Source organism: Melopsittacus undulatus, unplaced genomic scaffold (genome assembly GCF_012275295.1).
Source record: "Melopsittacus undulatus isolate bMelUnd1 unplaced genomic scaffold, bMelUnd1.mat.Z mat_scaffold_49_arrow_ctg1, whole genome shotgun sequence".
NCBI lineage: Eukaryota > Metazoa > Chordata > Aves > Psittaciformes > Psittaculidae > Melopsittacus > Melopsittacus undulatus.
This window is the reverse complement of record NW_022994370.1, coordinates 696,722-714,020: the sequence shown is the minus strand read 5'-3', so window position 1 is coordinate 714,020 and position 17,299 is coordinate 696,722. Positions and strand designations below refer to the sequence as shown.

The following is a 17,299-nucleotide window of genomic DNA, read 5'->3' as shown; positions in this document are numbered from 1 at the left end:
AAAATGAGAAGACAAGAAAAATGAGACTCCACTCCCAGCTTTCATCTGACAGCACAAGGAAGTAACAGGCGAACAGAATGAACCTTGGGATGAAAGGGTAGAAATATTTGTTCATTAAGGCCCTGAGACCATTTAAGAATACGATCTGCTGCAAACACACACACAGCAGAACCACTGAAGTTATGCACTTATCACATGATTGAAGGAGATTAAATAAAAGTGACTTACTGAACCTATTTCTTTACAGGGCAAGGCCCCACTCATCCAGCAGCAGCCCTTCCAAAAGCAAGGCTGAACAGGTATTTCACAGGGGCTTCAAGCACAAAGTCCCACAGGTAAACACATGGACCACTGACATTTCTGCTCCAACCACCGTGATGGTTTAGAACTCTTCAAGCCATGCAAATGCACTGTACTACACTGCAGGTCTAACTTACCTCAAACTTGCTGTTGTTGTTAGAAGGGTGTTTAGATTAATGCCTCTGCACTGCCATTCCGGGTTCTTCCATGAACTGGCAAGCTGTCAGTGCCATTGTCCCTAGCATGCTCTCACTGCACCCATGCACCACCTGCTGCAGAATCTGGGAAGAAGCAACACGTCATGTAAATACAATCTGCTATCAAAACTATTACAAACTTATACACCGATGACTGACAGGAGGCATTTCTAGCCACACAACATTTTGCAAGTGCAAGAAACAAGACATCACAAATGATGTCTACAAGTGTTATTTCCATAAGTGCAGAAGATTTTTCTTTGCCTCTGTTCCAGATCTTTCAGCTCTTATCTAATGGAAACGTGACAGCTGTTAGCTCCATCTCTTTCCACAAATGCCAGGGACAAGGATTACCCATAAAGCAGTTAACAGTAAACTAAAGCTGTAAACAAGGAAGATAAACAACTAAATACTAAAAACACCTTTACCTTCTGTTACTTACAGGTTTTGATTTTAATAAAATATGTTCTGTTTTAGCTTTCAAAAGGTGAATACCAGAGGAAGCACAAGCCCCATCCTATGAACTAGCTGGCAAGACAAAAGAGCTCAAAGAATCACCTCCATGTCCTCCCACTCAGCCACTTTCACCTCACTGCTCTTGGTTTTGCTGAGTGTCTCTCACCAGCCCCATCCTGCGCTCTCCCAGCCTGGCAACATCCTCCCTTGGCAGCCCAGTGAGTAAGCACCACTGGAGCTGCTCACCGCTCCCAGCCAGGCAGAGCTCATTGCCTTTAGAGAACTAACAAAGTCATTCCTCTGAGCACAGGGCTCACTTTACTGACTAGAATGGAAAGTCATTTATTAGATACTGCTTTAGGAAGGCAACAGGTACCAAGTCATCACTTGTCCCTCACTGAGATTGCAACTGAATTGGTGGGGATGAAGGATCCTCAAGTCAGAAAAGCTTCTGACTGTGCAATTTCAAACCAAAGATGCTCATGTTGCTTTGCACCTTGGTGGCTTTGCACAAGATGGGTCAGCCCATGTTCTCTAGAGCCCCAGCTGATACACAGGTAACCAATGTACAGGGGGGTAATACAGAGAAATTGTACAAGGGGGTTAAAGGAATTCCTTTGCTTAAACAAAAGTATTGTCTGTCCTAAGTACCTAACATGCCAAGACATCGACTGCTGATGAGGGGGAGAAGCAGATGCTTAGTTCTGCTGATGAGGGACAAAAGCAGATGCTCAGCTCTGCTGGTAAGGGACAAAAGCAGATGCTCAGCTCTACTGGTAAGGACAAAAGCAGATGCTCAGCTCTACTGGTAAGGGACAAAAGCAGATGCTCAGCTCTACTGGTCAGGGACAAAAGCAGATGCTCAGCTCTACTGGTAAGACACAAAAGCAGATGCTCAGCTCTACTGATGAGGGACAAAAGCAGATGCTCAGCTCTACTGATGAGGGACAAAAGCAGATGCTCAGCTCTACTGGTGAGGGACAACAGCAGATGCTCAGCTCTACTGGTAAGGGACAAAAGCAGATGCTCAGCTCTACTGATGAGGGACAAAAGCAGATGCTCAGCTCTACTGGTGAGGGACAACAGCAGATGCTCAGCTCTACTGGTAAGGGACAAAAGCAGATGCTCAGCTCTACTGATGAGGGACAAAAGCAGATGCTCAGCTCTACTGGTCAGGGACAAAAGCAGATGCTCAGCTCTACTGGTAAGACACAAAAGCAGATGCTCAGTTCTACTGGTAAGACACAAAAGCAGATGCTCAGCTCTACTGATGAGGGACAAAAGCAGATGCTCAGCTCTACTGATGAGGGACAAAAGCAGATGCTCAGCTCTACTGGTAAGACACAAAAGCAGATGCTCAGCTCTACTGATGAGGGACAAAAGCAGATGCTCAGCTCTACTGATGAGGGACAAAAGCAGATGCTCAGCTCTACTGGTGAGGGACAACAGCAGATGCTCAGCTCTACTGGTAAGGGACAAAAGCAGATGCTCAGCTCTACTGATGAGGGACAAAAGCAGATGCTCAGCTCTACTGGTAAGGGACAAAAGCAGATGCTCAGCTCTACTGGTCAGGGACAAAAGCAGATGCTCAGCTCTACTGGTAAGGGACAAAAGCAGATGCTCAGCTCTACTGGTAAGGGACAAAAGCAGATGCTCAGCTCTACTGGTGAGGGACATTCAGATGCTCAGCTCTACTGGTAAGACACAAAAGCAGATGCTCAGCTCTACTGGTAAGGGACACAAAAGCAGATGCTCAGCTCTACTGGTAAGACACAAAAGCAGATGCTCAGCTCTACTGGTAAGACACAAAAGCAGATGCTCAGCTCTACTGGTCAGGGACACAAGCAGATGCTCAGCTCTACTGGTAAGACACAAAAGCAGATGCTCAGCTCTACTGGTCAGGGACAAAAGCAGATGCTCAGCTCTACTGGTAAGACACAAAAGCAGATGCTCAGCTCTACTGGTAAGGGACAAAAGCAGATGCTCAGCTCTACTGGTAAGACACAAAAGCAGATGCTCAGCTCTACTGGTAAGACACAAAAGCAGATGCTCAGCTCTGCTGGTAAGGGACAAAAGCAGATGCTCAGCTCTACTGGTAAGACACAAAAGCAGATGCTCAGCTCTACTGGTCAGGGACAAAAGCAGATGCTCAGCTCTACTGGTAAGACACAAAAGCAGATGCTCAGCTCTACTGGTAAGGGACAAAAGCAGATGCTCAGCTCTACTGGTAAGACACTAAAGCAGATGCTCAGCTCTACTGGTAAGGGACATTCAGATGCTCAGCTCTACTGGTAAGACACAAAAGCAGATGCTCAGCTCTACTGGTAAGACACAAAAGCAGATGCTCAGCTCTGCTGGTAAGGGACAAAAGCAGATGTTTGGTTGTGCTGACAAGTGGGGCAGAAGCAGACGGGACATGGACCAACCCCAGCACAGCCCCAGCCCACAGGTGAGCTCCTCACCTCTCCGGCTCCTGCCCTTCTCCTGCTCCCTGTGGCCTATGGCCAGGGGACGGTGGCCCAGCAGGGCCTGGCAGCAGGAGGAGCGCCCCGGGGCATGCTGGGAGCTGTAGTGCTGGGGCTGCCGGCGGCCATGTTGGTGCTGGGGCTTGCAGGTTGTGCTGAGGGGAGGGCCGGGGCCAGCGCTGAGGTGAGCGAGCCCCTGTGGAGATGGAGACAGCCCCGCTGTGGGCACAGGCACCGGGCACCCCGACTGCCAGAGCGCCGAGAGCTGCCCCAGCCCGGCCTGCGGCCTGCAGCTGGCCCTGGGCCTGCACAGGAGGAAAGGGGAGAGCACAGAGAGGCAGAGAAAGAAGGGCCTGGGCTGAAGAGGTTCCCTGGCAGGACGGAGAGCGGGAGCTGTGGTGAGTGCCCGGCCCTTGGGGCCGTGTCTGCCTCTCATCTCTCCAAGCTCCCGCTCCCTTTCCCCTTGCTGTCATTGTCTCCCTTCCCCAGACCTCTCTTCTATTCCTGTGCTGTCCTCCACGTCCCTCTCTTCTCCAAGTCCTTCTTTCTCTGTCTCTCTACCAGCCCCTTCTCCTGCTTGCAGCTCATTCTGTATCCCACCATCTCTGTCTTTCTCCCTGCCTACTTCTCCTCTCTCTGGCTGTGTCTGCTGCTCCCAGACCCTTCCTCCATCACTCTGCAGGGCTTCTGATGCTTCTCTTTCTTTCTCCATCCCTCTGAGCTGCTCCTTGCTCCTGCACTTCTCTTTCTCTTAGTTGTTAGTCTTGTTTGTTGCTGTGGTTTTAGAATCCTAGAATAGTTAGGGTTGGAAAGGACGTTCAGATCATCCAGTTCCAAGCCTGTGCCATGGGCAGGAACACCTCACATTAAACCATGTCACCCAAGGCTCTGTCCAGGCTGGCCTTGAACACTGCCAGGGATGGAGCATTCCCAAGTTCCTTTGGCAGCCTGTGCCAGCCCCTCACCACCCTCACAGGGAAGAACTTCTTCCTTATATCTAACCTAAACTTCCCCTATTTCAGCTTGAACCCATCACCCCTTATCCTGTCACTCTGGTCCCTGATGAAGAGTTGCTCTCCCACATCCTTATAGGCCCCCTTCAGACACTGGAAGCTGCTCTGAGGTCTCCATGCAGCCTTCTCTTCTCCAGGCTGAAGACCCCAGTGTTCTCAGCCTGTCTCCATACAGGAGCTGCTCCAGCCCCTGCTCATTCTCGTGGCCTGCTCTGGACTTGTTCCAACAGCTCCGTGTCCTTTTTATGTTGGGACCACCAGAACTGCACCCAGTGCTGCAAGTGGGGTCTCAGAAGAGCAGAGCAGAGGGGCAGGATCACCTCCTTCACCCTGCTGGTCACACTCCTTTTGATGCAGCCCAGGACACAGTTGCTTTCTGGGCTGTGAGCACACACTCATGTTCATTTTCTCATTGACTGACACCCTCAAGTCCTTCTGGACAGGGCTGCTCTGAGTCTCTTCTGCTCCCAACCTGTAGCTGGGATTGCTGGGATTGCTCTGACGCAGGTGTAGGAGCTTGCATTTGGCTTGGTTGAACTTCATGAGGTTGGCATTGGCCACCTCTCAGGCGTGTCAGGGTCCCTCTGGATGGCATTCCTTCCCTCCAGTGTATCAACCGAACCACACAGCTTGGTGTTGCTAGCAAGCTCTCCCTGCCCCTATTTGTTTTTTGCCCACTCACATTTCCTCTACCCACCACATCTTTTGATGATCTCTGTCAATCCTGTAGTCCTTACTTCTCTCTGCCCTGCTCCCTCTCCCACTGTTTGCCTCTCTTCCTCTTTCCCTGCTGCTTCTTTCTCCATCTCTGTGCAGATCCCTACTCTTTTATTCTTCTCATGTCCTTCTTTCTTTCTTTCTTTCTTTCTTTCTTTCTTTCTTTCTTTCTTTCTTTCTTTCTTTCTTTCTTTCTTTCTTTCTTTCTTTCTTTCTTTCTTTCTTTCTTTCTTTCTTTCTTTCTTTCTTTCTTTCTTTCTTTCTTTCTTTCTTTCTTTCTTTCTTTCTTTCTTTCTTTCTTTCTTTTCTTTCTTTTCTTTCTTTCTTTTCTTTCTTTCTTTTCTTTCTTTCTTTCTCTCTCTTTCTCTCTCTCTTTCTCTCTCTCTTTCTCTCTCTCTTTCTCTCTCTCTTTCACTCTCTCTCTCTCTTTCTCTCTCTCTCTTTCTCTCTCTCTCTCTTTCTCTCTCTCTCTCTGTCTCTCTCTCTTTCTTTCTCTGTCCCATTTCCTGTCCCATCCTTTCCTGCTCAGCCTCTCTGTCCAGCTGGCTGTGCTTTCTTTCACTCTGGCTCTGGAATTTTTCTTTCTCCCTCTCTTGACCTGGTGCCCAGCAGTTGGTTTTGTCCTCCAGTGCTGCCCTGCTCTCTCTTCCTTCTCTCTCTGTCATTCTGGCCTGCTCTCCCCATTTTTTTCATTCCTTCATCTTGAGCCTGAAGCCCATCAGGATTTTCTGTTCCATCACTTTGTCTTGCATTCTGTCCCTGCTCTTTTCTCTCTTTCCCTTAGTTCTGCTGCCTTTCTCTTCTTTCCTTTCTTTCTCCACCTCTGCCCTGCTCCATTCCTCTCATTTTCTCTCTGTTTCTGTCCTGCTCCCTGTCTTTGCCCTGTGCCCCCCATTTTTCTGTCATACTTCCTCTTAGGGCTCCCCACCACCACTACCCTGTCACTCTTATTTCTCAGTCGCAACACAGTGTGGTTTTTTCCTTCCATCTCTCTGTCCTCCTGCCCAGCCCTGGCTTTCTTACCTCCAGCTCTGTCCTGCTCCCCATCTCATATTTTTGCCTGTCTTTGCCTTTGTCCTGCCTTCCTGTCCCATTTTCCCTCTCTCACGTGTCCTGCTGCCTTTGTTTTTCTTGGAGAATCGGTGTCCTGCTCCCTTTCCTCATCTTTCCCTCTCTGTCCCCTGCCCAGGGGTGATGTTTGGATCTGGAGGGTTGCCTGGGACCTGCTGTGAATCGCAGTCAATGTGAAATGGAACGTACCTGAGCTTGAATGAAACTGGACAGATTGCATCTGGTTTTCTTTCCGTTTCCAATTCCAACTGACTTTGTTGGTGCTGATGATCATAAGACCCTGATCTGCAAGCACACTGACGGCAACACTCACTTTGGTAATGGGGCAGGTGGTCTGTGATAAGGATGTGTACTTGTGTGCTGGTGCTTTCATGAACGTTCTCTGGTTTTGCCATGGTTAAAGCTCGGAGGATGTGACAGAATGGAAACCATCCTTGTAGTAGACCCTGAACATCAAAGGTGCGGATGTGCTGGCGATATCCCACCAGCCTGGAGATGTGGGGACTTCAGTGAGAGCCCAGTAAGGATCCCGTTTTGTGCTCCGGTAGAGGCTGTTTGTGCACACTGTCCCAGGAGCCATATTAGCATGGCTGCTTCTTTGAGATCTCAGAAAAGACTCTGCAGGATGCAGAGACTGTGGTAGTATTGCTTGTTTAAGGAGTTTGGTGTTACCTTTTGCCCCTTGCCTTTCTGTCCCACAGTACAATGTGCCCTTTCATGCCAGTGCAACTACCTGGAGCAGCACAGTGAGCAGTGAATGTCTTAATCAGGGTGTTAGCACATTCCCGTTGCCCTCTGAGGGCTTTTCTGTGGCTCAGGGTGTAAGTGAAGGAGGTTTGTAGTTGCACAGTTTTCTAAAACCTGGATGGGGGTAGTGAGCTGCCTTAGAGCATTTGCAACATGCACTGAAAATAGGTGGCCAGGTGCACAAGTCAGAAGTTCTTGGGCTTGTTGCTGAAGCCTCTGTCTCCTTAAATGATGCATCTGAGGACGCAATTGATTTTTTTGGGGGAGAAGCCGGAGGGTTCCCTTGTGCATGGGGATGCTTTTGTTAACTGTGTGTTTCTGCTTTAGGCCTCGTCACGCAGCCATATGTTTTGCTGCATGTAGCCTTCTGACCAGCAGTGGCAACTCCAGAACCCCTGATGTCTGTCAGCAGCACTGGTGAGCAGCTGGGAATGTGTGTGTGTGTCCTGCAGGCTGCTGAGCCCCAGCACTGGCAGCTGGCTACCCTGGACTTCCCCCGCTGTCTCCGGTTCACCACAGAATGGCTTGCCCAGTCCCCATAGCCAACCTGACCCACATCCCACAGCAGTACTATTCAAGTTGTGTTTTCAGTGAGAGTCCTTCCTGAGTGATCATTTCCTGGGAGGACAGTGCGATGATGGAGGTAAAGTGTCCCCCCATGAACAGAAGGCTTTTGTGGGCCTCGCCAGGGGCAATGCCTTGAAGGACGCCTTTCAGAATGGGGAGAGGAGTAAGAGTCTAAAATTCTTGATCTGGCATGTGCTATTCAAGGAGAGAGGCTAGGACACAAAATATAGAATTTTGAGAGTAATTCTCTGTTCATGGCCATGAGGTGTACCAGTGAAACTGGGGCATAGGAATGTGGTTTTACAGAGTCATGGAATTGTTAGGGTTGGAAGTGAAGTCTGGAGATTTTCCAGTTGAACCCCTTGCCAAGGCAGGGCCACCCAGAGCAAGTTACACGGGAATGTGTCTGGGTGGTTTTGGAATGTCTGTGCAGAGGGGGACTCCTCAGCCCCCCTGTGCAGCCTGTTCCAGTGTTCTGACACCCTCAGTGTAAAGAAGTTCTTCCTCATGCTGAGATGAAACTTGTTGTGCTTTAGTTCATGGCCATTGCTCCTCGTCCTGTCACTGGGTAGCACTGAAAAGAGTCTGGCACCATCCTCTTGGCACCTGTCTTTCAGATATTTCTGTGCATTAATGACAATCCCTTCTCAGTCTCCTCTTCTCTAGACTAAACAGGCTGTGATTCTTACACATGATTGTTACACCTTTCAAGTGTTCAGTGATTTGTGCAGTGCCTACTCAACACACACATATAGTGCTGTTTTGCAGAGCAGCTCTAATTGTGTGGCATTGTCATCCATCTGCTTCTTTCTTGAGCAAGACATCCCTGCAGCTGGTCTTGCTGCTGTACCTTATCTCTGCTGCAAAGTGAGGGGAGAGTTTCAGTGAGATGTCAGAGGGGCTGGGCTGCTGCTCTGTTCTGGGTAGTTCAGAGGTATCCTTTCTTCTTCAGAGCTGGGGCTGCTCTTCTCCCCCTTGCAGTGAGCTGGTGTTCTTTAGTTGTGCTGACTGAACCACAGCTATGCAGTTTACAGTGTCAACTATATAGTCCTGAAAAATGTTCATACAGCTTCATACTCTAAAGACCAATTGCTACAATAGTTAGGGAAAGAGATTTTCCTGACAGTCCCTCCTTTTCTTGTGACCATCAGGGTCACACTGTACTGTTCACTGTTCAAGGCCTGAGTTGAGTTCATAAGGTCACACAACAGTGAGAACAGGCATACATCGTTAGAAAGCAGAACAAGAGAGGGAGTATGACAGCTTGGCTCCTTTTAGTTCACAGTCCTCTACCTTTGTCTGGGAGTCAGGAAGTTTGCCACCCAAATAGATTTAGTGGAAATCCCTGCCTTACTTCATGTCATATTTTTAAATGAGTCTTTATCTTGTTTCTGTCAGTTTTGTTTTTGTGGTACTGATTCACATAAACCCCCCAGTGGCTATTAGTCAGCAATGCACATAATCTGTAATGTGCATGCTCTGTCCGGTAGTTCTCAAAGGTGATCTAGAGCTAATTGACCCCATATTACCATTTGTGATAATGATTTGGTTTCTTCCTGTAGGGCTGTAACGCTGTTTGTGCTTTCAGGAATGGCTTTTTCTAATTGCCTTCAGGTATTTGCAGTAGCTTGTTCTAGTTTTGCAACCCCTAAGTGTGATACAAAAGCTGTTTAGAGCTACATTCTGCCAGAGGGCTGCAACAGGTTGTCAGTAGTTGGGAGTGAGGGGCTCAGAAGAGATACTGATTCTAACCTGGAGCCTCTCCCAATGCTGGTGGCACATTTGTTACTTTTTAGTCCTTTTCTCCAGAGTTGAAGCAACTGTGGATGTGTGACAGTGGGAAAATCCATTGGTTAATGGCAATAAACATAAATGGTCATTGGCTGCTTTGACTGAAGTCTGTGATTCTTTAAGATGCCCTCAAACAGCTTGTTCTGTCGCCTCCCTTTGCTGGCTCTGTGGCACGGGCACGGGGGATGAGAGGATGGTCACTGTGTGAGGTCAGGCTGGGGAGACAGCAGGGACAGGAGCAGCTCAGGGCAGTGACAGGCCCAGGTGTGATGGGTCCCCCCCCTTTGGGGTGCTCGGAACTGCACGTGATACAGGCCTTTTGTCACAATGCGCTGGGTCACCCGGGTGCACTGTGTTGTGGCACCTGGTGAAGGCTGGGGCAGAGGTGCTTGAGTCGCCATAGAGGTTGGTTGGTCGATCCTCAGAGTGCTGCATGCAGGAGAGGACACTGAGGCCAGGCTGGGGCTTCGGGGAACTCTCCTTCCCTGGGCTCTGAGGAGGACTGGAGCTGGTGCCGACATCACGGCACAGCTCACTTGCTGAGCACCATAGCCTGCAGTAGTTAAGGTGGCAAAGCCAGGGCCTCACTAAGCCAGGATGGAGGCGTGAGGCTCTGTCAGCCGAGGCTGCCTGATATCTCAGGGCCTGGCTGTGGCAGAGTGCTGCAGCCTCTGAACGCTGTTGGCCAGCACAAGCTCAGCCTGTGCTGCTCACCCCAGCGCCCTTGGTGGGCTTTGCCACGTGCTCTCACCTTCATAGAGGCTGCAAGGCCTCTATCTGTCATTTGCCGAGCTAGACACGGTAGTGGAGCAGGCACTGCCTGGCCCCGACCATGTCTTGCATCCACTACAAGTTCTTCTCCAAGCTGGACTATGATACGGTCACCTTCAGTGGCTTCGACATCTCCCTTTGCGACCTCAAGTGCAAGATCATGCGCAAGGAGAAGCTGAAGGCAGCCAACTGTGATCTGCAGATCAGCAATGCCCAGACCAAAGAAGGTACGTGTGCGCAGCAGGGGCAGGGCTTTGGGCATGTCCTGGCTGGTGACGTTGCAGAGCACCCCATGATGGCTGCAGCCAGCAGAAGCTGCATTCTGCCTTTGATGGCTCATCCCCACATAGCATGAGTGAGCCTGGGCCCATCCCGCCAGGTGGCAGGAGCACCAAGAGGGTAAGCAGTGCCAGGGACTAAGTGGGGTGGTGTCATGAAATCTGATTTGGCATCCTGCTGGCTACACCAGTTTGTCAAATGTGCACACTGATTTACGGTGTCCAGAATAGAGCCCTGAGCTTTGTAAACCCCTGAGGGGAGCCTAGGTGAAGCTAGATCTAGCCTTAGTCTCAAGCTTGGTCAATGGTTTATGTCTAATGGAATGCAGAAAAAGAAAATCAAGGGAGAATCAAGCTAAAATGATGTGCATAGAAACCGAAGATGAAAGAGAGGAGACCCTCCCACTGAGACACAAAGTTCAGAGTGCACCCACCCCCTGGCTTTCTAAAGTCCTGATAGAGCCTAGGTGTGGTTGGATCTAGTCTTAGCATCAGACTTGATCAAGCACATGTAAAGCACTGAGCAGATGAGACTTTGGAGTGGTTTGTGTATCTCCAGAGATCTATTGGTTTTGGAGCCTAATAGAAGCATCTCATTAAGCAACTTCAGTTAGTTTAGGAATGCAACCCTTGTATTAGCCAGCTCACCTGTAGTGACCTCTGAGACCATTTTGCTGTTGGCATTCAAACTGTTTTTAAGAAAGGAAAAAGATTTAGCTGGTGGTGTTTGGTTATCAAACCTGAAAATGCCTTGAAAGGTACTGTTAGTGTGTTCAGACAATGAAAGCACAATGTTATATATAAGATTTGGCTTCTGTACCTGTAAAGGCCTTCTCTGAAGTGCTGTGTAGTTCATGATGTACTAATACATGCCCTTTTGAATATCTTTGTCTGTATTTCTGTTGGTTTCAGAATACACAGAAGATGCCCTGATTCCTAAAAACTCATTGGTAATCGTTAAAAGAATCCCTGCTGGAGGAGTTAAAGCTACCAGCAAAACGGATGTTATGTAAGTGTCCACACAGCATTGCATTCTTTGCTGTTGGTTTCAGTGTGTGAACTGTTCCAGCGCATATGAGACATTCAGATTGTATCTTTCTTGTTAAAGCTTCCGTTAATTTTTGTTGTCACTGGGTGGATTTTCCTGTATTGGTCCTGAAGCAGACTTATGTTTTTAGGCCTGCTGGGATATGGGGTTCAAACTGCAACAATAGAACCTTTTAAAATGATTCTATGGGGTTGGTTGTTGGGTTAATTTTTCTGAGAGCCAAGTTGTAGATCCTGTTTTGTCTGCGTGGAGAGATTCCTTGTTAAATGTGTTTGCTTTTATGGCTTTTAGAGCGAAGACAGTTCTGCAGTGTAGTGTAAACTTAAAATTTGCTCCTGTCTCAGAAGAGTCTGATTCTTAGTGTTTGACTTTTTCTTGTATTTGGGGGAGAGGGACAGGATACGTCAGGTATTCTTATGCCCCAAATGGCTGGGGCTTGCATACTGGCTACACGGGAAAGATCGACGCTTGCCAGCTGGCAAACCATGCAAACAAGTCAAGTTCCATTCAAAAGTGATTCCTCTTAGTTTCCTAAAGCCAGGGTCTGTTTTGGGCAAGACGAAAAGAGCAGTGTCATAAAGTGTATTGCCTCTTGTGCAAGTACAGTGAAGGAGTAGTTAATCCTTTCCAAACCTGAAGCTCAGTAAGCAACTTAGCACATTACCAGCAGTTGGTGGCTATCCTCCTGATGCTGTTTTACCTGTCTGTGGGGCTAAGGAAAGAATGGCACTGCTCTTCTAGCATTGAAAACTGATGGGGCAGATCAGCTTTCTATTCCTTCAGCTGGAAACATTGCAGAAACAGGGGGTAGAGTGCTTAATGTTTGGTCAGTGAGTACGTGGAACCGCAGCAAGGTTTCAGATGGAATAAGTATTTCTTAAAATGCTGCAGCATTATCGTAAAACAAATTCTGGAAATTAAGATTTTTATTTTTATTGTTTTTTTGTCGCAGGGCTCCTCAGTCACGCAAAATCCCAGGAGCAGCTTCTTTCAGGTGACATTTCTACTACTAGTGTTAGTCAGTACAGCGTATGTAACATGGCTAGTACTTTGGCACTTTCACGGCTAAGTATGGTAGATACCTGAGCACAGTGCTTGGGCTTCCACAAGGAAACACTGTTGTAAAGGCTAAGCTGCTGACAGTTTTGTTAGTTCCTTGTCAGATTACTTTTTTTTTTCTTTCACTGAAGTAAACTTGGCCTTTGAAGTGTTGGGGCTATCACTGTTCTGCCATAGAAACTAAAGTACTGTAGGTGACACCTGTTTGTAATACTAGGGATGTACAGATTGCCTGAAGTTACCTTCATAGTTTGAGGGTTGATTATTTAAGAACATAAAACCGTAGTACAGACTTGATATATTTGATACTTAGGTGGCAGAGAAAATATGAGTGCTTTCTCTTGCACAGGTGTGTTTTGTATCTGTGAGTCTGACTTACGACAAAGTAGAAATGGGATTTTGGAGGTTTTCTTAGTTGCGCTGAATGACCAAGAGATAACAGTTTGTGTATACAAATAAATGTCCATATTCAGTAGACTATCAGAACGTAATGTTTTGATGTTTGGGTTTTATAATTGATTTTCGGTGCTTTCTGTTGGGTACAAGTGCTTTAAGTTCTGATCACCTTTCTGTCTCCTCCTAGAAGTCGAACTGAGCCAGTGAGCAGAACATCAGCAGCAGTACGTAAAAACCCAATCTCACCTTTTTTTTCTACACACTGCACTGAAATCTAAACTATATAGCCTTGTATTAATTTTCCAAACATTAACTTCATCTATCTCCCAGTAAAACATAGTACAGATTGTTATTCAAATGTACTGTTTCATCATAGTGAAAACTGAGTCACGCCATCAATTTGCCCAGTTCTGATGTGAATGCTGGGATTTATGCCTAGTAATGCATGGTATTTCCTATCGCATATGCTAGAATATGTCCTGTGTGACTTTGTGTTGTGCAGATAGTGCCCGATCATCTTTAGTTCATGCAGGTTCCAGGTGTGCACAGTTGAACTTGGTGCCACGTTCGAGCTCTGTCTGCCTATAGCTAGTAATGTTGTGAGTTTGTACAGCCTTTTCTGTGCTTTTTGTAAAAGCTGCACGTCAGTAGTAGCTCTCTGCAAACACTGTGGCCCATTCCTAACTGGGGCCTGAGGACTTCATTGTGGCAAGCTACTGGCGTAGGCAGCTGGGAGGGAGGAGTGTGTTTGCAGTGGAGAAAAAACTGCCATGACTGTGCTTTGAATCCATGCTTTCATCACCATGAAAGACTGGGTTTGCTCTGACAGAAGAATAAAAATTCTCACAGTTCCCAAACTAATTTGGATCATTTGTCCTGTGGTCTATAAAAATACAAGAATTTTTTTTCTCCATTTTTATAGGCTACTCTGTCATAGTAAACACCTTTTTCTTTTTTAATTTGAGCAGTTTCTTTTTATAGACAAATTGGCAGGTTACTTTTGTGGCTGATGGTTCAGATTGGTGTTTGGGTTTGGTGGGGTATAGTGAATTTGGCATCTTTGCAGTTATTGAGAAGAAGGGCAGAGCACATGTTTCAGGGCTGCTTTTTTTCTTGACAGGCAGCTACTGTTCATCAAAGCATAACTGTATAAATGCATGTTTAAGTGATGAGACATTAACCGATTAATTTGCAAACTACACTGCAAGTAAGATTCCTGTAGTGATGCTTCCTTCTCCAATAAACTTCAGCATTTTTCACAAGGGCCCCTCTCTGAGATATTCTGGAGCAGTAAGTCCATCTCCAGCCAGCTGGTTAGTTTAGTTCCGTCTCATTAAGCACATAGGCACTTTTCAGCTGTCACAGGTTGGGACTTTATTCTGAACAAATACAAATTACAGTAGGTTGGAAATGCCTCTTTCAGTGACACGCAGTGGGTGTAGTGCAGATTTTCAGACTGCAGTAGGGGTTAACTCTCGCTATGTTTTGATTCTAGAACTTGAATATGCGTTTATTTTTTGCTGCACAAAAGAATGGTGAGTCTTCTGCATCTAATTCTCTGGCCCAGCTTTCAAAGGTGTGTATATATATGTATTGTTGTAAAATACTTAAAAATAAGTGTTTCCTTCATAATTTTAAGCCTTACTTGCAGTCTATAGATGGATAACTGTTGTCATGTGAACAAAACTTTAATTTTTAATAAAGTATTTATTTTAACCTTAAGAAGTATGTATAGTTTGATACTGTACTCTCAAGAGTACTGGCCAATTTGGAAAGACAGAAGGGGAGTGCCTTCTCAGCACCAACACAATGTTGCAGCGTTACTCATCTTCAGGAAATAAAGCACCAGTACTTCAGAATCTGTTTACTGTTTTTCCTATGTTTCATTAATTTTGTGTTGGAATCTAACAGAATTTTTACAAAGGAATTTAATTGTCTGTATGTTATGGACATTTCAGGGCAGTTTGCAACAGCTGAAGTACAAGTGTTTCTGGAACTTGGACAATGGCATGGCTGGTTTTGAATTTCTAGTCGTTAGAGGCACAGAAGCATTCTTTGAATACTGCACAGTCCCACAAATTCCAGGCTCTAGACAGTGGAGAACACAAATTTGTTTGAATGCAGACTGTGTCATCTGTGTAAATTGTGTCCTTGACTGTTTAGAGGACTATACCAGTGTGTATCTACAGTGTACTAGATGTGACCAGCTGAAAATGTTGCAGTGGCCTGTTTTGGGATGGAACTGCGTGCCCTTTTGGCTCAACACTGTAACATCAGCAAGACACTAATGACTGCACTTTGTGCAAAAGCATAGAGTTAGCCAAGTCAATGCAAAAGATGGGAGCTAGTTCTTTCTCCTGAGAAGAGAGACAGGAGTTCATTGCTAAGAACGAGAGGTCTTCCCACCGTCAGCATCTTCCCTCTCTCAGTGAAGAAATTAAATGTTGTGCCTTTGGCTGTCCCTGCATGTGGCCTTGGTTCTGTAAACCCATGTGAAGTTTTACTCTCAAATGTGAAAAACTGTCCAAGTGGTGCCCATTGAACCTTTTGAGAAACGCATGAACAAAACATAAAGCAGCTCAAAACTGTTACTTACTCTAAACACTTTATTCAGACCAGCTTAGCACAGGGGCATTGTGCAGTGAAATATTATTTGGGGAAATGCAGTTTGGATTGCCTACAGGACTGGATGGTCACGTTTATACTGAAGAGAGCCTTGTGTCTTGCTGAGGGATCAGAAAGACTCCCTTCAGTGCTTCTGTGTCTGATGCTGAATTTCAGCAAGCAAAAACTAGAGACCTGACACTAACATAGTGTGTTCTTTTTAATGCTGCAAAATGTAAATCATATAACTTGCAGACATCTTTCTCAATTAAATGCACAGTAACCATCTTCTCCTTCAAATGGGCTGGAGCTTCAAAACCAGTTGAAAACTATTGCTAGTGTCATTTCTTTTCCTCATCACTTCAGTCCACTTGGAAGAAAAGTGGATCAGTTACACAAGTCTATGTCAAGCCTAAGGTTTTGAGTGCACAAGAAGGCTCTTTTCAAGTAGGCTAGCAGGCACATAAGCATCATTTACAAGCACAAAGTCTCCCCAGCACACTCTCAGGACAACTGTTTCATAGAAGCATCTGTTTTCAGGCAATATTAGCTAGCATTGTGGTGCTGTGTACATGACTGAGCAAGTGGTGTTGTCTTTGGCTGGCTGAGCTTGCATGTGTTTCTAATGTGTGCGTCAAATAATTCTGTGTTAAACAGACTGCCAACCTGGCTGAAGCCAGTGCTTCTGAAGAAGATAAAATAAAAGCCATGATGATACAGTCTTTCCGTGAATATGATCCAGTCCAGTAAGTGTTGATAAAGTCAAATCAGTTCTTTGATGATTATGGAAAAATTGTGTAGATGTTTGTTTTAACAAGAGAGACAAATGCATACCTTTCTTTTCCTGAAACCTTTTTAGTCCCATGAAGAAGCCCTTGGCTACACCTCCACCATCATATGTGTGCTTTCGCTGCGGAAAACCTGGCCACTATAGAAAGGACTGCCCAAGAAATGGGGTAAGATTTTGGGGACTTGCGGTGTTACTTTCCGACCTTGTTTAATTTCTGACCTTGGCAGTCAGGTAACAAACACAGGAATAATCGTATGAAGAACTATTTATCTTCAGGTGAAATACAGAGGTTACATGGCAATGCTGAAAAGCCCCTCAAAGTTCAAGGGAAAGCCGGGATTATAAATGTAATGTTTTCTTTTTTCTAAGCTACAGACATGAAATAAGTCCATAGATCTTTTCATCTGTGAATTTACATGCATATTTTTATGTATTTCAGTATTACTGGAAATGTTTCTGTTTTAACTCTTTTTAATGAGAGCTGGTGTTTTCAGTATTTTGCATGAAACCAAGATGTTTCTGTTGACCCCATCTATTGAATATTTGTGTGTTTTACCGACACAAATCTCTGGCTGAGTGTTCATGCCCTTTAACATTAGTCACTGAATGTATACACATGAGGTATGAATTCAACCTTCATCTATAGCTGGTGAATAGATGTTTCTCTAGTGGCTGACCCAGAGCCCTGACTTAAGTTTTCTCTCTGAATTGTGCTTTGGGGGAGGATCAGGTTTGTGTGTCTTCCCCCAGTGGATCATGTGCTAAGGGATATTTCACCCTTAAGAAACCTGTTGTTAAGCCAAAGAATGTCGGCTCAGATCAAAACTCTGCTTAAGCCTTTCACAGAATCGTAGAACCAACGAGGTTGGAAGAGGTGCATCCAGTCCAACTGATGCTTCAGGACTGCCAAATCCATCAGGAACCGTGTCACTAAGGCCCTCCTCTACGTGTGTTTTTGCAGAATTCAGGGACAGTGATTCCACCACTTCCCTGAGAAGCTGGCTTAGGAACAATAGGTGACTTAGGAAC

General features: G+C 46.2%; 1 protein-coding gene and 1 long non-coding RNA gene across 2 annotated transcripts; both read left to right on the top strand.

The window, feature by feature from the left end:
• Nucleotides 1-10,156: 10,156 nt before the first annotated feature.
• On the top strand, nucleotides 10,157-13,154 carry LOC117438576 (E3 ubiquitin-protein ligase RBBP6-like). The gene is made up of 3 exons (XM_034074048.1): nucleotides 10,157-10,322; nucleotides 11,286-11,382; nucleotides 13,064-13,154. The coding sequence occupies exons 1-3, from the start codon at nucleotides 10,157-10,159 to the stop codon at nucleotides 13,152-13,154; spliced, it is 354 nt and encodes a 117-aa protein (XP_033929939.1).
• A 1,244-nt stretch (nucleotides 13,155-14,398) lies between these two features.
• Nucleotides 14,399-16,380, top strand: LOC117438588 (uncharacterized). The gene is made up of 3 exons (XR_004550886.1): nucleotides 14,399-14,452; nucleotides 16,138-16,226; nucleotides 16,340-16,380. It is a non-coding gene; the product is annotated as an uncharacterized lncRNA (long non-coding RNA).
• The last annotated feature ends 919 nt before the right edge of the window (nucleotides 16,381-17,299 follow it).

Bases quoted from the DNA above. Each gene is read 5' to 3' on its own strand.
- LOC117438576 (XM_034074048.1), top strand. From the start codon at position 10,157: ATGTCTTGCATCCACTACAAGTTCTTCTCCAAGCTGGACTATGATACG. The intron at 10,323-11,285 runs GTACGTGTGCGC...TGTTGGTTTCAG, and splicing joins CAATGCCCAGACCAAAGAAG to AATACACAGAAGATGCCCTG. The intron at 11,383-13,063 runs GTAAGTGTCCAC...GTCTCCTCCTAG, and splicing joins ACCAGCAAAACGGATGTTAT to AAGTCGAACTGAGCCAGTGA.